This window comes from Balaenoptera ricei, chromosome 9 (assembly GCF_028023285.1).
Source record: "Balaenoptera ricei isolate mBalRic1 chromosome 9, mBalRic1.hap2, whole genome shotgun sequence".
In the NCBI taxonomy this organism is placed as follows: Eukaryota; Metazoa; Chordata; class Mammalia; order Artiodactyla; family Balaenopteridae; genus Balaenoptera; species Balaenoptera ricei.
Window position 1 is genome coordinate 41,825,175 of NC_082647.1, and position 17,856 is coordinate 41,843,030.

Genomic DNA, 17,856 nt, shown 5'->3' on the forward strand with positions numbered 1-17,856 from the left:
CTCCTCCGCCATCTTGAAGGTCTCCTAGGCTGACTTTTAAATTTCTTTTACCACTAATAAATTTATTTCGTTTTATTAAAAGCCACATATTGGCATTAAATCAAAAAGTTTCATATTTTATTATAATTGTTTTCATTCTGAATGCCTGAAAGCTGTTCATTGAAAAATTTCGTCTTTCATCAAAGCAGTATTTCCTTATTTTTTATTAAAATTTACATATGAAATAAAATGGGGAGAAAGGGCCACTACCTGATTCTTTGCATTCATAATCATGTAATTTAGGACCTCTGACTCCATAGAAATTAAAGATCTAAGTTTCAGAGCTAACAATGGGCAGGATGAAAGCTTCTGCTGTTGCTGGTTGAGAATGAACTATTTCCCTGCATGGTGGAATTCAGGGATGTCCTTCATCGTGCTGTGTGTTAGTTGGATTGTCTTTGGTATAGCTGGTTTAAGCGTGGCACAGATCATTTCCACATGGGTATCTTGAGTCAGGCTGGCCTTCTAAACCCACAGGTCTGTTTTAAAGTCTGAGCACTTTCTCACATCAAAGAGCAGAAGGGAAGTTTCTGAATCAAAAACTAAGTGGATTTCTTATCTCATGGCCTGCAACCATAAGGTGTGCTAACATCCTGGGAGAGATGTCTCACCGGAGCTTTTAAAAAGAGGCACCGGCTGGGTGCTTTACCTTCATTGGTCAGTTTGCAGGGAGATGCCTTCAAAGGAGCCATGTTAACAGGAAACACCCAGTTAGATGGTCCCATTCTTTTTGGCTTGTATACTGGGAAGGTAGATGCATTGCTGCTACAGAGCAGTGAGGAGGTGGTATCTCCAGAGAGGCTAAACCACTCCTAAAATGTATTCCAGCAAAGCAGGGAAAACCAGGGTAGCAAATGGTCTAATTAATGGCCTTCAAGAGTCTAGTCCCAGGAGAAGATAGAGGGATGAGGGTCTGAAGAAGGGTGACTCTTGGTCAGAGCACACTGGGCAGGTCTGCAGTCTGCAGAGAAATCAACTTTGCCATCTTATTACAAAAACCATGACAAACTGGAGGAAATTGCCTGACTCTAGACTTCACCTCCTGACAACATAACACTCTCACTTCTTGTTTTCTCTCTACACAGTTGTGGGACTGCATCTCAAATTCTAACTTGGATGCTTGGCCCTTATTGCATTCTTTGCTTATCTGATTCCACAGCATTTGCACTAAGGTTTAGTACTAAACCCCAAATTTACTGTCTTTAATGCTTTTCCTTTTGCATAATAGTCCTGAGAGCATTTTTAAAAATATCTTCATCTGTTTCACTGTACTGCCATAATATATCTTTAAATTTTTCATAAAATTTTTATAATATCTTAAAATTTTTTGCCTTTTGCTTGCTCCTTTCTTTCCCCCATGATCATTTATTGAACACCTGCCATGAGTCAGGTGCATATTCTACGGTGATGGAGCTAAATAACTTGGATGCTGATGTCGTCAGCCCAATGTGGGGGTGGGAGGGAATCAGGTGCCCACACTAATGGTCATGCCACAGAGGCAAGGGCCAGTGGAGGCTTGCCTGAAGTGTCCTGGGAGCACTGAGGATGGAGCAAACACTTGTGCTTGGCAAGGGACACAGAAGGCTTTTGAGAAGAGGAGAACTTGAACAAAAAGAAGTTGTCCTGGAGACAAATACTCTTATCAGGAGAAGGATATTTCAGGCAGAATGACAGCTCATGCAAAGACACTGAGGCATGAACAGCTGGGCATGTCTGGGGACATCACTGGTAATTTGGTGCCACCAGAACATAGGGCACATGGGAAAGTGATTAGAAATGTGGCTGGAGGGATGAAGTCTCCAGACGATGAGAAGCCTTGTGGGCCCTTCCAAGGAATTCACTCTTTATTTGGTGGGCCATAGGGAGCTTTGATGGGTTGTAAGCATCAGGGTAATATGATCTATTGTGTTTTTGACTAAGATTGCTATTTTTCTTCAACTCTAATTGTAGCTTTAATTGTACTCCCTGTATCTTTCTTTTTCTTTAAAGCCCATAATATTTATTCTGGTTATTTATTTTCCAAAACCTATAAAAGTATATTCATCCCCACCCTCTCTTCCCTTCCATCACCCTCCCATTGGAAGCACTTGGCAGGAGTTTGGATGTGGATTTGCATACAACATTTTAAGCACTTGCTCTGTGCCAGGCACCGTGTAAAGCAATTGCATGATCTTCTCTCCTCTCCCCTTACTGTCTGTCCACTAACCCTTTTTTTTTTTTTTAAACTTTAGGTTTATGTATTTATTTATTTATTTATTTATTTATTTATGTATGGCTGTGTTGGGTCTTCGTTTCTGTGCGAGGGCTTTCTCTAGTTGCGGCAAGCAGGGGCCACTCTTCATCGTGGTGCGCGGGCCTCTCATTATCGCGGCCTCTCTTGTTGCGGTGCACAGGCTCCAGACGCACAGGCTCAGTAATTGTGGCTCACGGGCCTAGCTGCTCTGCGGCATGTGGGATCCTCCCAGACCAGGGCTCGAACCCGTATCCCCTGCATTGGCAGGCAGATTCTCAACCACTGCGCCACCAGGGAAGCCCTGTCCACTAACTCTTAACACAATGGCTGGGAATATCGGGGAGAGAGCTTTGACCGAATGAAGAACTCCAAAGAAGCCTGTAATATACTGCTCTGAGCTCACCCTGTTCATCTGGGGCTCGTGCAGTAAAATAGTGTTCACTCAGCTCAAGGCAAGTTCTTAAGGTGACCTTATATTTAGCCACTTCACCTCTCAGACCATTTGACCATGACTGCTCTAGTCTTCTGCAACTGCAATGTCCCGTACCTTCCACGCACACCTTGAAGCTGCTTTTTAGCCTTTTGTTCACAGTTAGTTTGAAGCTTAGTGCATTTTACTTAGGCTTCCTCCATGAAAATATCCCCAGAAGAGATTTAACTAATCCATATTTTTTAATATAGTGGCAAACTCCCCAGTAAGTCAGGACCTTGTCTTATTCACGATAGTCCCCTGATCACAGGTTAGCCTGTCTCATTTCAGTCTCAGCTGTGATATTGGTTTTTGCCAATTTGTGTTTCCATGAGCTGTCCAGGACAAGAGTTGGAGAGAAAAGTGTCTTTAGGGAGCATCTGCTGCCCATGATTCAAAGAAAACCCCACTGGGAAGAATAGGACAGGCCAGTGTGCCTCATTCCACCTTCCAAAAACTCATAATGCAAGGTAATCTTACATATTCAATTCAGAAAGAAAAATATTCACATGTATTTATGTATAATATACATGGTAGACAGTTGCCTCCCAATATTCTATTTCTCCTTCTGTCTAGAACGCTGATTTTTAGCAGAGCATATTGCCATCAGAATAAATGATGGCAGCTTTCCTTAGTTAGGAGTGGTCATATGACTCTATTTCCCAGCATCCCTTGTAGCCAGGTGTGGCCACTGAGATGTATGCAGAAGTGTTGGGAGATTTTGGGGAAGAAGCTCTTTATAAGGAAAGGTGTGAATTTCACTAGCCGTCTTCTGCTTTCTTCTACTGCTGGCTTGGAAGATAGACATGATGGCTGGAGCTCTAGCAGCTATTTTAGCCATCTAAGGTCTAAAATTTTCTGTCCTACTAGTTATAGGGTAGTAGGACAGAAAATAAAAAGCTTTGGCACCTGAAGACACCATGGGACAACAATAACAGCCTTAAACTGCCTACCCTGGACTTCTTTTATCTTCTTTTTTAAAAACGAATAAAAGAATGAATGAATGAGCTTCAAGCTTATTTCAGCTATGTTTATTTTATTTTGTTCCATATGTGCATTCAAACTCAAGTTTACACATTGGAGATCTAAGTAAAAGTAGTTTAAGTCTACCTTCCTCCCAGTCTATAGCATACGGGAGTCTAAAGCATATGAGAATCAATCTATGATTGATATATGAGAGTCCAAAGCCCTCACCAAGATACCTGTGAATCCCTGAGCATGTAAATTCCTAGTCCCTCAGCTTCTGGAGTTGTTATTACCTGTGCCTCCTTTGCTCTGCCCTGCTCTGATCCAAACATGAAACTCGTTTTCTCATTGATTTCCACAAGAATCCATTCAGGATCTTGGCAAAGTATCATCTCTCACATGGCACAGCAAACAACTTACTGATCTATATTGAACTTCCTATTAGCTCAGGTCTTTTCGCCACCCCACTTCCCATCACTTCTCTCTTGGCGCTTCAGCCAGGAAGACCCCAGTGTCTCATTTGATCCTGCTTCTCCCTTCTCTGCTCCTACTTCCTTCCTTTTACATCCAAATTCTACTGCCTCACTTATAAAAAGCAGTCCATGTGCCACAGCTCCTCTACCCAAATTTACTCTCAGGTGCCCGGCAGACAAAAGAAATTTTATTTAATAGAATTCACTCTCCGAAGAAGGCAGTTGTATTTGTAAATGGCATACCTTTGCCAGTGAGTGTGAACGTAGCTCTAAAAATTTTAAGAACCTCAGAGTGCACGAAGGAGTGGGTGGGGTTTATGGGGAGCAGGAAAGGAGTGTTGGAGCAAAGATCCGCCTGTGTGTCTGGGTCATTCTGCATCCTTGCCATTGCTACATTGTTAACACATTGAGGATCACTGGTTTATTTCCTGGTGGGTGTCTCTTCCTGCTGGAAACTACCAGTGTACCTCTTGGGAGGTGGGTTTCCACATTCTTTCTCACCATGTGGTTATTTCCTACATTACATCTGCAAGTTCCTCTCCTACCAGTGGTAATACGCATGGGTGGCCACTCCTCTGGGGTGTTCTGAATTTCTACTTTGTATCTACTTAAGTGCATTACTAAAATGGACATTCCTTTAAAGATTCCGAGAAAATATATAAAGCAAAACATGTTAAAATTCTAATACTTGAGAAGGATAGTGTTAATTCATTGTTAGCTTTAAATTTACCTAACATTTACTGTTAGGTTTTTTTTCATTCATGTTGTCTCTTTAATCCTCATAATTTCCCTGTAATATTGGCATCATATACCCCATTTTGTAGTTAAATAAACTAATACCCAGAGAGGTGGATCAGCTTGCTCAAGGACACACAATTAGTAAGTGACGAAACCATGATGAAGATGAAAGTTCCCCTGATCCTAAGCCCAGAACTCTTTTAATTAGCCGACATGCACCCCTGTCATGGATTAATTTACCGTTTCCCTAGCAGAGAGCAGAGACAGGAGGTAGAATAAATAAGCCCTGACTGGGGAGGAGGGGTCAGCAAAGGATCTGGGCTTGGTGTGAAACAAGGGTCACCGCAGAGAATCCTGGGAAGCCAGAAGCAAGGGGAGGGGGGAGGGATCCTTGGTGTCCGGAAGAGGAGGAAGTCAAAGAGAAGAGGCGCTTTTGAGAGAGCACCAGATTTTACAATATCTCGTCACCCAGGTCAGTTTTTTTTGTTTTTTGTTTTTTGTTTTTCTGATTAAGGAACTTGCTGTGAATGAGATGGTTGAGGCCAATGCAGTTCAAAAAACAGTCAGGAAGCATATTCCAACAGAACAAGCCAGAACCACCGGTGTAACATCTGAGAATTATAAACCCTCAGCCTTCTGTAGCAGCTGGACAGACTGTGATTTGAATCGAAACTCTCCGAGTGAAGTAAGTAACAAAATGCTCCAAGGAAGAAATCTCATTTCCCAAAAGCAGATTTTGAGAAACTCAGAATTGGAGCATGTGACACAGGTGTCCTCAAGGGACATCGTACAGGGTCCAACAAGTCGTTAGAAACCATTGGCAGGTCCGGGGCCTTTCAGCAAGTTGTACAGGGACTCTAACAGGTCATGTGCACCCAGTGCTCCAGGAGCACAGGCAGCCCTGTCGGGGAGATGAGACTAGGCGGTCTGAACGATGCCTGCGCAAACAGTAGGAGCCCTGCACCTTCGCCTCGGCCACCGGAGGGAGGGTTTGTTAGTGGTGCACGGGCTCACGCACTCCCTTCAGCATCAGTTAGCGAAATCACTTCCTGACTTCTGTGTTCTTCTTTTGACCCTGCCAAGTAAGAACTCACCTTTCAAGCATGAAAGTCACTTCCATTTAGGGAAAACCTACTATATGTCAAATACTAACATGACATTCCCCGACAGCTGAAGAATCTCAGCCCTGGAAATGGTAAGGGGCTGGCTCAGTGCTGTACAGCTAAGCCGGGGGTTCCCAGGGCAGCCAGCCCCGCCCGAAGCCCCAGCATCTCAGGCTGCCTCAGGACCGCCGTCCCTGGGGTGCTTCTGGGGGTAACTACCTGGGTCACGCACACATGACCAAGGGCCTAAAACTTGCACACAGACTAACAGTGAGAAATGCCTCTCACCCTGAGGTGTCCCAGTCCTGCTCGCAACTATAGACATAGACCAGGAGACCCTCAGGAGGCCCAGAGCCGGGGCCAGATGCTTTTGCCGAAGCTGTGTGAAGATTCCTCACCCACCTATGGGTTAACAAACTAAACTCTGCTCCTGGAGGGCTGCCCTGCACACAGACGGTGTTCGATAAATGCAGCCTTCAGTAAATGCAGCCAGTGTCATTGTCCTATACCTTGGCCTGCAACTACCATAGGCGTCTTAGAATTCTCTCGAAATCTGGCCTGGGGTGCAGATTTCATCATACTCCTGCTGGGATAATAACCAAAGCTTTGATTTACTACTTTATACCATGAATACATCATCTATTTTAGTCCTTCCAGCAACCCGACAAATATTATTATAATTCCAATATAAATGAGGAAGTAGAAGAAAGTATAGAAAGGTTCCATCACTGGTCTAATACATGACTCAGAAGTGAACCATGGATAGGATAGTTGAACATGTGTCTTTTTGTCTTTGCAGTCAGTGCTATTAATAACTCTATTATCCTGCCTGCCGAGGAATTCTCTGGAAGTTCTCTAGGCCCTGACCCCTCTGTTGGTCCTGGTGACCTCCAGAGCTTCCCTTGGCCACAGGGTCAGAGACCTTGTGAAACAGCAGTACAGCCTCAAAGGAAGCCACGGGTCCATATTGACCAAGGACATCCATGGCATTCACTGGCCCAACCAGTGTTGGGCCCTTAAGTAGGGAAATATTCTGGTGTGTGATATCTCTGCTGCAGATTCAGAGATTTGACAAATTGGCGTTTTTTAAGCTAATGCTTACCCAAGAAGTCTTCAAACCATAAAAATCGGTATTTCCTATATCCTGGAAAGAATACAACTCTAAAATTCTACCTGCTGTTTAAAATGCTATTCCTTAAGTAAAAGCAGGAGGAGGAGAAGAAATGTCTACCAATTTTGATAGCTTTTATAATATTTTATAAAGTTTATGATAAGCTTTTCTCAGAGCCTAAACAGGGAGAATATTAATTGCATGATTCCCCAGACTTATCTAGATTGCGGCCCTTTGCCCCACTCTCCTTATCTCGTCAGAGAATGGCTTGTGACTTTGCTGTACCCTATTTTAGAACAAAGCATTTAGATTATATGTCTTTTCTCTATCTATGATCTGGTTTAGTTTTCAGTTTGTTTGTTTGTTTGTTTTTTTCTTGGAAAAATAGCATTCAATTTTCATCTTCAAAGTAGAAAATCAGTCTCTTAAAAATGAACAAATCTTTCACAGGTGAGGGATGTAAACAGACTTTGAAATTCTGGAGAAAAGAGGTGCATCGTGCACAGCCAAGTAAATATGAATTGGTTAATTTCAGCTCATCTTTTTTCTTATTAGACTGAAAATCCAGCCATGCTGACTGCCCCATTACTGTCCCACTGTTCATTTTCTGAACACCAATGAATGGCCTTGGGAAAACTTGACCCCTCAAGGAATAATTCAACTTCTCCAGAGGAAAATAACTACTTGACCAGAATATTCTTTAACAACAAAATAAGGAGCCCAACCTCACCATATAAAACTGTTTAGAGCAAAACTAAATAACTTCTGAATACAACGGATTATAATTTCTACAGCCTGTGAACACTGCTGATCAAATTGCTAAAGGCTGCTGTTTTTGTGGTTGAGGTTTCCTTCTTCAGTTTTACTTTTAATTTAGTTTTGTTTTGCAAGAACGAAAGAGGAAGGGCCGCCTAACCAGGCCGCGGGACGATTCCAGCAAGCCTCGATTTTCCTGGGGTTCACAGCCACAGACTTCAGCCAGCAAGTGCAGAAGCGCTTGTTTCTGCCCCAGCTGCAACCTGGGTTTTTCCTTGTCTTGCAGTTTGTAGCTTAGAAGAACGGTGTGCAAGGGACTCCAGCTCTTCCCAGACCCAGGCCAGTGTGGCTCTCTCTCAGGGTTCTGCCATAGTGAAAGATGTGTATGTGAGTGTGGTGTGTGTGTGTGTCAGAGAACGAAAGAGAAGGGGAGAGAGGCTGATCGATTCTTCGGCCCCAACTTAAGCATCCCTTAGTCGGCTGCTTCTGTCCCCAGGCTGGTGTCTTCTGGTGCAGTAGCTCCGAGATGAAGTCACCCTGGAAAATCCTTATGGCCACTCCTCTGTTCTTTCTCCTGACCCTTCACACCTTGGCCTCTCCAGCCTATGACCACCAGCGCGGCACCAGACGCTCCAATGGCCAAGTCTGTATAGGTACGTAAATATTCTGTGTATTTTTAATGTGGATATCATGGGGTCAAATCCTTGTCTTGCATAGTAAATCACCTATTTAATGACATCCATAGCTATAAGATTCCAAGTAAGACACCAGTAACCTTACCAGCGTAGAAAAGTTTTGCTTCTTAGAATAAGTGTTCACACTACATGCACATATGTGGGTATAGAAGCATGCTATATAGTTGCTAGTTTGAATTAAAAGTCTTCCACCTCATTGGTGATTGGAATTTTTTCCCCCTGGATGGGCAAGTATAAAAGCCTGAAATTCTTACCGCCTTTAGGGACAATAGGCAGCATTACACGGTAGAAGGAAGATGGACTTTGACCTTTGAATTGCTGCCACCTCCTCCCCCTCTGCTCTGTCCCTTACAGTCTGAAACTTTGAGCAACTTACTTAACACTTCCATGCCTCTGTGTTCTTATGGATGAAACGAGGCTTATAATACCCACTTCATGGGGATGTTGTGAGAACTGAGATCATGCGTGTAAATTTCTGGTATTTGCACACAGTAAGGATTCAACAATCTTAGTTTTCTTCCTTCTCTCAGTGAGTCCAGAGATGGCAATAAAAGGACAGTCACCTGGAAACATTGAACTTTGACTGAGATATGGCTCTTTCACTTATGTTTTGTTGAAGTATTTTACTTCAAAGTAGTTGTTGTTGTTTGGTGTTTTGGGTTTTGTTTTTCGTTTTGGGGGGGGGTTGTTTTTTTTGTTTGTTTTTTTGGAGAGGAGTAAAAGTAGGGTAAGACCTTTGATATTCGTGTTATACCTGGAGATTCCTGAATGGGGCCAAGGGCTTTCACTGGGTCAGTCCATGGAGCCAAGGATTCTCAGAAGTCTGAGTAGTAATTATTCAATGAGCAGATCGCAAAATAAAATCCTGGTTTAAGAAGCCAGAAAAAGAACTCGAGGGATAAGTATGGTGGCCATCTCTTACAAATGAAAAGTTTGGATACAGATTATGATACATATGAATTATTTCTGGAGACAGTACAGAAAAATATCTGAATTAGTCCTATTTCCTGAAAAACCATGATTTCCAGTCATTATACATGTTAAGGAACGCATCTCTGGTTTCAAGGTCTTCTTTTAAATTAAAACCTTAAGACCCAGATTCCCTGCGAATCTATTCTCCACAGGCCCGGAAGCAGAGGTCTGTGGCCCCATTGGAGCCATGCCTGGGAGGTTATCCCCACCCACTATTTGGTTCCATCAGATAATTATTTACCACCTTCTATTTTCTCAAAACAAACACCTAAAGCTTGTCAAGTAGAAATGCACTTGAGAAAGGCTTAAGTGGAATCAGTTCTACTTCTAAGGTGGTTGCATCATCTGAGATACTTGGCCCTCCACCCCTATAAAGTAGACATGAGATACTCATTCCCTTCCCTGCCCCATTCCCACTGAGGCATAGAGAATTAGAAGGAGGTGTTGAGGGGATTCTAGGATGCGGTTGTTCTGGTTATCTATTACTGCATAACAAATTTTTAAATAACCATTTTGTCACACCATGATCTTGTGGGTCAAGTGTGCACTTCAGCACCAACACGCCCAGCAGCTGTGGGGATTGGAAGTGTCTCCTGAAAGGGGACCTGGGAAGCGCTCTTAGTCACTGGCCAAATGTGGAAGTGTCTTAGGAAGCAGCGAAGTAAGCTTACTCGCAGCTGGTGGTAAGAGGAAGAGCCTCATGGAGGGGGTGGGGGAAGAGGAGGAATTGTCGTTTGGACTTCTGTTAATCCCAACAACTTTCAAACGAAAAGCAGGACTGTATGCCTTCCAACTCATTGGCTCCCATAGTCCAGAGTTTGCATGTAAGAGGTCAACCCACACAGGGATGGACTCTTCTTCTGGCTGTCATCTAACATCCTGGCAGAGAGAATCTGGGCTAAGTCTTTAGCTCACTGAACAAGAGGCAGGGGAGAGTGAGGAGAGCTCCCAGTGCAGATGTGGCTGCCAGGGTCACGGAGGGAGGGGGCAGCTCTCACAGAAGTGGGAACTCTTGTGACTGGAGAGATACTCCACAAGGAGCCACTGTAGAAGTTATTGAGTGATTGAGCCAACATCCCCATCATAAACAAACAACCCCAGCTCCTATGCCAAGAGGAACCTTTGCAGTGGGCAACCAACCAGCAGATCTGGAGGGCATGGCCTTGAACATATTCCAAAATCAGAACTAAGCTATGCAAAGCCCCAGTGGCCTCTTTCCCAATTTACCATAATTCCTTTGCACTGAACTGTACGTTCATTTGATCACTAAGTAAACTCTGATTCTACTGTGCTGGAGCAGCCAGGGCCTCTATCTGCCACTTTTCAAATGTTATGAAATCAATAATAAGCCATGCTCATTTTTGCAAAACATTATTTTCTTTACATGGGTGATTTAGGGGCAAAGTAATCCTTATGTTTCTACGTCATTGACATTTAAATTAATTCACTGAATTTTGGGTTTTTTTTTTTTTTTTTGCAAGGAAGCTTTTTAAAGAGCTTAAAAAAATTTTTTTCCCCCTCATTCATGTTTGGTTAAATATACAAAATGCCTCAGAGTCCGATAAAACCTCCTCCAACCCGAACCACATCACACACACAGTGGTCAGAGATGACTTTATAGTTTGAAAGATAAAGGGGAAGACGTGATCCTAAGCTTTCAACCAGCATGAATGGTAAAATGACAATGTTGCTGACAAAAATAGGAAAGATTTAGACAGAGCCAGCAGAGAAGGTTGAAAATTTATGATCACAATTTACATGTACAGAAATTTCATTTTCTCTATTTCTTATATCTGAACACTTGTTCATAAGCCACCACCATTGCTGCTGAGGGCAGAAAACATTTCATCTTTCCACTCATGTGTTTAAATTTAGTCTCCTCTGGATAATTCAGGGCTCTCTTCTTTCTCCCCTGTCTGAGGGTTGCTCTCAGTCCTTGGGGAAGGCTTGTGTATCACCCTGACATGGTTCTCGGCCCTCAGAACTCACACAGTGAAGTGTCGTGGCTGGTGCAGCTCATGGGCTGGTCTCAACAGAATCCACGGTCACTCCGTGCTGACAAGCTGCTCACCTCCACCCTCGCGGGCCCTGCAGACCCTTGAGGTGTAGCCAGATGCCCACTGGTTCCCAGCTGCAGCTGCAGCCCTCTGCACTTTGTCCCTCACTCTTCACACTTCCCCTCTCCTTGATCCCCTACTTTTATTTTTAGATTATCACAGAATTTAATGCCAACCTTGGCACAGATGGTAGGTTTCTGATCATCTCAATTTTCACTAAACTCACCTTTGTCTTTTTTTTTTTTTTCCTGGATTGTTCTGGGGCATAACCCTGAAGAGAAGGACCACAAAGGCACTCTAGAGAGAGGTCCACAACTCTGTGAAAGGTCCCAAAGTGAGCAAAACCAAAAGAATCCAAGTGGACAGTATGCTTTTCCTTAAGGAGAAAGTGAAAAATTTCTTTTTTGGAGGGAAGGGGTGGGCAGTAAACTAGATCATAGTTTAAATGTACTATGAGAAAGAGGGGAAAAAAAAGAATGTTGCAAAGCATTAAGCAGAGTAAAATCCCCATAAAATTATATATAATGTGCCTATCTCTCTATTTATATAGCTGTCTTCCCAGATAGGATGAACAGCAAAATGCCAATAGTTGTTGTATGGTTATCTATGAGTGAGGAGGTTACAAATGATTTGTAATCTCTTTTCAGTGCATTTCTGAATTTTCCACATTTTCTAGATGAGCTTGCAAAAACAATAGTAAGACATGGTGGTTAAGAGCAAAAGAGCTTAAGCTCTGGGGTCAGACTGCCTGGATTGGAATCCTGGCTCTGCCACCTCTGTACATATGTGACATTAAGGGCACAGTTTCACCCTCTGTACCTTGTGTCCCCTATCTGTAAGATGAGATTACATGGGGCCTGCACCCTTGGGTGGTGTGGAGGGCTAATGAATAAATACACATGAAGGACTTAGAACTGTACTTGGTACATACTAAGTACCCAAAGGGGTTGTGATTATGTATTCTTTTGGAAATCAGGAAAAAAATATTGAAAATAAACTATGGAAGTCCTGCATTTAAACCTATCATAAGACAAAGAGGCCTGAGTAAACTGAATAATTACATGTGAATCTACATCTTATGTAAATACAAATTCTCAAATCTTGGATATCTGAAGGGAAGATTCACTTATGAAAAAAGATTTCATAGTGTATTAGCTTTCTATTGCTGTGTAATAAATTGCCACACATTCATCAGTTTAAAACAACATAAATTTATCATCTCACGGTTTCTGCACATGAGAAGTCTGGACATAATATAACCGGGTTCTCTGCTCAGGGTTTACAAGGCTGAAATCGAGATGTCACATGGGGCTTCATGTGATGTGAGACTCAGGTTCTCTTGCAAGTTCACTAGTGGTTGGCAGAATTCAGGTTCTTGGATTTGCAGGGCTGAGGTCCCATGTGCTTGCGAGCTGTCAGCCAGGATCATTCTCAGCTCTGAGAGGCTGCCCCTTTGCAAAGGAAGTTAATAACGTAGCTATTTCTTTCTTGTTTAAGAACAGCTGGAGCAAACTCTCTACATTTAAAGGGCCCGCCCGATTATGTTGGGTCCACCCAGGATAACCTTGAGTAACTCAAAGTAAACTAACTAGAGTCCTTAATTACATAAGCAAAATCTCTCTTATCATAGAACATAACACGATCACAGAAGTGATATCCAATCACATTCACAGGTTCTGCCCTCACTCAGGGGAGGGGATTAAGTAAGGCCTCTGCATCAGGAGACAGTAATCTTATCATTCTGCCTACCACTCATAGAAATGCTTTAAAAAGAAAAAGTCTTCAAACTAAACACCAGATAGTATTGCAGAAGAGAATTGATGTGACTTGGTCCCAAAGTGATTCACCAAATAGGCACGACTATATAGTAGAAATTCATAGATGAAGAGTAAGCTGTGGGTTGAAGCGTTTTTTGTTTTGTTTTGTTTTTGAGGGAGAGGGGCTTGATATTCAAGATTTTTCTTCTGGCCTTCACACTCAGAATTTGGAAAGGAAAACAAATTACTCCACTACCATACCCTTTCTCTCATAAAGTAGTTGTTTTTCAATGTTAGTATAGAGGACAAAGTCCCCATCTGAATCTTTCCCTGGACAAAGTCCACCTAAGACCAAGCATAAAACTGGAAAGACTGTCACAAGCAACCATTTCAGGACACTAAAAATCAACCAATGGCACACAATGAATTAAGGAATGTTTATTCTTGAAAAACTGCTTGAACTTTAGGAAGAACAGTAAGACTCTGACCTTTTCGCCTGAGGCTGCTCCATCTACACTTGCCCTCAGCTTAGTGAGAACAGTAGTTTCATCACTGTGAAACTGGCTGCAAAAACCAGTAAGTCTACTGCTAATGGGGCGGACTTGATTCAACCAGGATTCAAAGATCCCTGGTTTTGTTGGCTAAAAGTGATGGACTCCATTGGGAATTAACAAGGAGAAACTGCAGCTTTGCTAACTCAGAGTTTTGGTCCTAGATTGGACAATGAAGATCAGCCAGAAATTTAACAGGGAGACCCTGGTAATGTGAACATTATAGAAGGGCTAAGATGAGGTCTCCATACATCCCTGATTGATTGGGAAACTGTACATGTGTTGGGAAGACCTGAAAGAGCCTAAGAAAAGTGAAAACTGAGGGAGACTTGAGAACTAGATGCAACCTTGAATGTATTCACCAACCCATTTGAATACATATCCTTTCTTTCATAAAATATAAGAGGAAGACTTCCCAGATCATTCTGTGTTTTACACTAATACCAAATCCAGACAAAGACATCACAGGAAAGAAAATAACAGATCAATATCCTTTGTGAGCACAGATGCAAAAATCCTTAATAAAATATTAACAAACTGAATCCCGCAACATGCAAAATGGATTATACACCATGACCAAGTGGGGTTTATCCTAGGAATACATGGTTGTTTTAACATCTGAAAGTCAATTAATAGGATATACCAAATTAGTAGAACAGAGGCTATAACTACATTATCATCCCAATAGAAATAGAAAAATTATTTGGCAAAATCCATCACTCACCCATGTTAAATCCTCTCAACAAGTTATGAAAGAAAAAGGAAATTCCTCAACTTGATAAAGGGCTTCTATGAAACCCTGCAGATAACGTCATACTTAATGATGGAAGATTGAATGCTTTCCTCCTAAAATCAGAAACATGGTAGGGATGTCCACTCTCACCACTTGTAGTTAACATTGTTTTGAAGATTCTATTCAGTTTAATAAAGAAAGAAAAATAATAAAGACATGTGAATTGGAAAGGAATAAGTAAAACTGTCTTTATTTTCAGACAACATGTTCCTGAATGTAGAGAATCCTAAGATATTTACAATAAAACTACCAGAATTAATAAGAGAGTTTAACAAGGTCCCAGGATTCAAGATTAATATAAAAAATCAATTACATTTATTTATATTAACAACAAACATTGAAGAACTGAAATTAAGAAAACAACTCCATTCACAATATAATAAAAATCCTAAGGAATAAATTTAACAAAAGAAATGCAATTACTCTACATAGAAAACTACAAAACATTGCTGAGAGAAATTAAAGGATGCTTTATAGAAATGGAGAGATGCTTCCCACTAATGGATCAGAAGACTCAATAATGTTAAGATTGCAATGCTCCCCACATTGATCTATAGACTAAACACTGTTCCATTCAAAATTGTAACATCCTTTTTTTAGTAGAAATTGGCAAGCTGATCCTAAAATTTATATGGAAATGAAAAGAAGCCAGAATAGACAAAACTTTTGAAGAACACGGTTGGAGAACTAACACTATCTGATTCCTTACTTCAAATCACACACAATTATTAACTCAAAATAGATCATAGACCTCAAGGTAAAAGCTAAAGCTAAAAACTTCTAGAAAAAGTGCAAGAGAAAAATCTGTGTGACTTTGGATTGGACAAAGACTCTTAGATATGACATCAAAAGAACTATACAAAAAGAAAAAAATTGATAACATGTACTTTATTAAATTTAAACACTGTTCCGCACAAAACATCATTAGAAAGTGAAAAGGATATTGGGAAACAATATTCGCAAATCATATAGACTTCAGTATAGCAATGATTATTTTAATTAACATGACTGATAATTTTCACTTTCAAAATTCAAAATTTTAATGTATGCAGTGTATGCAGTGTGACACTCAGCAGTGTATAAACTTCAAGGTTCAATAGATCTGGATTGGAATTACCAGCGAGCCAGTGAGCAGCTGAATCCCTGCTTATCTGAAAGGCCTTAGATATATTGCTTAAGCTCTCTGAGCCTCATATTTTTCATCTGTAAAATGGGAAGTAACAATCTCATGAGGGTGCTGTGAGGATTAAATGAGATATAGTTTGTGAAAACACCTAGCAGAGAGCTGCAAGAACAAAGGTCCAAAGGTCTTTTCATGTTTTCCTAAAATTTATTGAGGTAGAAGTAAACATTAAAAAGCTTACTCAATGATAAATTGTTTGATAAAATACAATCTATTGGGGTTTTTTTCTAGTTATAAAAGAATATATACTTTTTATAGAGATCTTTAAAAATACAGAATATTTTTAAAGAATAAAATCAACTGTAATCTCAAAACTCAGATGATCACTACTGATATTTGGGTATATTTCCTTTCAAAACCATCTAGGTTTATATTTATAGAGTTTGGATCTTGTTTCAATTGTTTTGTTTAACTTCTAAGTTTGAATTGTTAAGTAGACAATCTAAAATTAAACATCTTTTTCTTTCAACAAAATATTTGTAAGAAATTTGGCAGTAGTAAGCCTTTGCTGGCAGGTAGGAACTTTTCAAGTTAGCAGATAAGTTTGTGGATAAAAATGATTGGGCATAGTCTAAGATTATTTTTCTATCTATGCACCTATCTATCCATTTATTCATCATCTGTCTACCCTTCTTTCTATTCATCCATCTATTCATTCATCCATCCACCCACTCACCCAATCATCCATCTTTTTCTTTTCATCCATCCTCTATCTATCTTAGAATTCAAATATAGAAGTAAATGGAAAAATAAAGTCATACTTTTTCTGAAAGAAAATCTGATTGGTTAATTTCTTTGATAATAAGATCTGACTGCTATTTAGGTTTATACAGAGGACATTTTTCATAGTTTGAATGAACTAAATCTGCAGCTCCAACATTTGACAAAAATATCTATGAAGTATGCAGTAAGATAAAGAATTTTACTTAAAATATTGTATAGGTAAAAGTGTGTTGAAAAGAACAATATTTCAACTTGCCAGTTCTTTCTAAGTATATTAGGTTTGAACAAGGCCTCACTCAATGAAATTGTAGTAGGTAAAATTAAAAGATTAGTCTTTTTTTTTTTTTTTTAAATATTTATTTATTTATTTATTTATGGCTGTGTTGGGTCTTCGTTTCTGTGCGAGGGCTTTCTCTAGTTGTGGCAAGTGGGGGCCACTCTTCATCGCGGTGCGCGGGCCTCTCACTATCGCGGCCTCTCTTGTTGCAGAGCACAGGCTCCAGACGCGCAGGCTCAGCAATTGTGGCTCACGGGCGTAGTCGCTCCGCGGCATGTGGGATCTTCCCAGGCCAGGGCTCGAACCCGTGTCCCCTGCATTGGCAGGCAGATTCTCAACCACTGCGCCACCAGAGAAGCCCAAGATGAGTCTTAGTAAAACTTGTTTTTTTTTAATATTTCTCAGAAATTGAGAAAGTGAAAGACTCCATTGATTGGGTAACAAACGTTTTTGCAAGGCAGGTGGTTTCTAGTTCTTTGCTTCCAACACAATTGAAGGGAGACAAATAATTTTCAATGATAGATCACTCTCAGATTTTTGACATTTAACTTAGAAGGAGTTAAAGAATTGAGTGACATCGCCATATCAAAAGTCCTTCCATTCTCATTATTTAAGTAAGCATGTTTCCTCAGAACTTACCTCTTTAAAAATGAAAAATAAAAACATTGGGGTTAGCAGATGTAAGCTTTTGTGTATAGAATGGATAAACAACAAGGTCCTACCATATAGCACAAAAATTATGTTCGATATCCTATGATAAACAATAATAGAAAAGTATATATTAAAAAAAGAATATATATGTATAACTGAATCACTTTGCTGTACAGCAGTAATTAATACAACACTGTAAGTCAACTAAACTTCAATTAAATAAAAGGAAAAGAAAAAAAGAAAAAGAAAAACGAACATGATACTTGACATGAACCTTGTTTATTTACATGAATAAGTAATATTTTTTTA

The 17,856-nt window shown here is 40.7% G+C and overlaps 1 protein-coding gene across 3 annotated transcripts in view; it reads left to right on the forward strand.

The window, feature by feature from the left end:
• AOAH (acyloxyacyl hydrolase) overlaps nucleotides 1–17,856 on the forward strand; it is a 195,175-nt gene that overhangs the window by 11,829 nt on the left and 165,490 nt on the right. For 2 of the 3 annotated variants that reach the window (XM_059933610.1, XM_059933609.1), the window contains 2 exons: nucleotides 5,433–5,603; nucleotides 8,385–8,541. In XM_059933610.1, the coding sequence (XP_059789593.1) occupies nucleotides 5,451–5,603; nucleotides 8,385–8,541 (310 nt within the window). In that variant the 5' untranslated portion in view covers nucleotides 5,433–5,450. Of the gene's footprint in view, nucleotides 1–5,305; nucleotides 5,391–5,432; nucleotides 5,604–8,384; nucleotides 8,542–17,856 lie in introns of those variants that run through there. The other variant, XM_059933611.1, reaches the window with a different exon arrangement.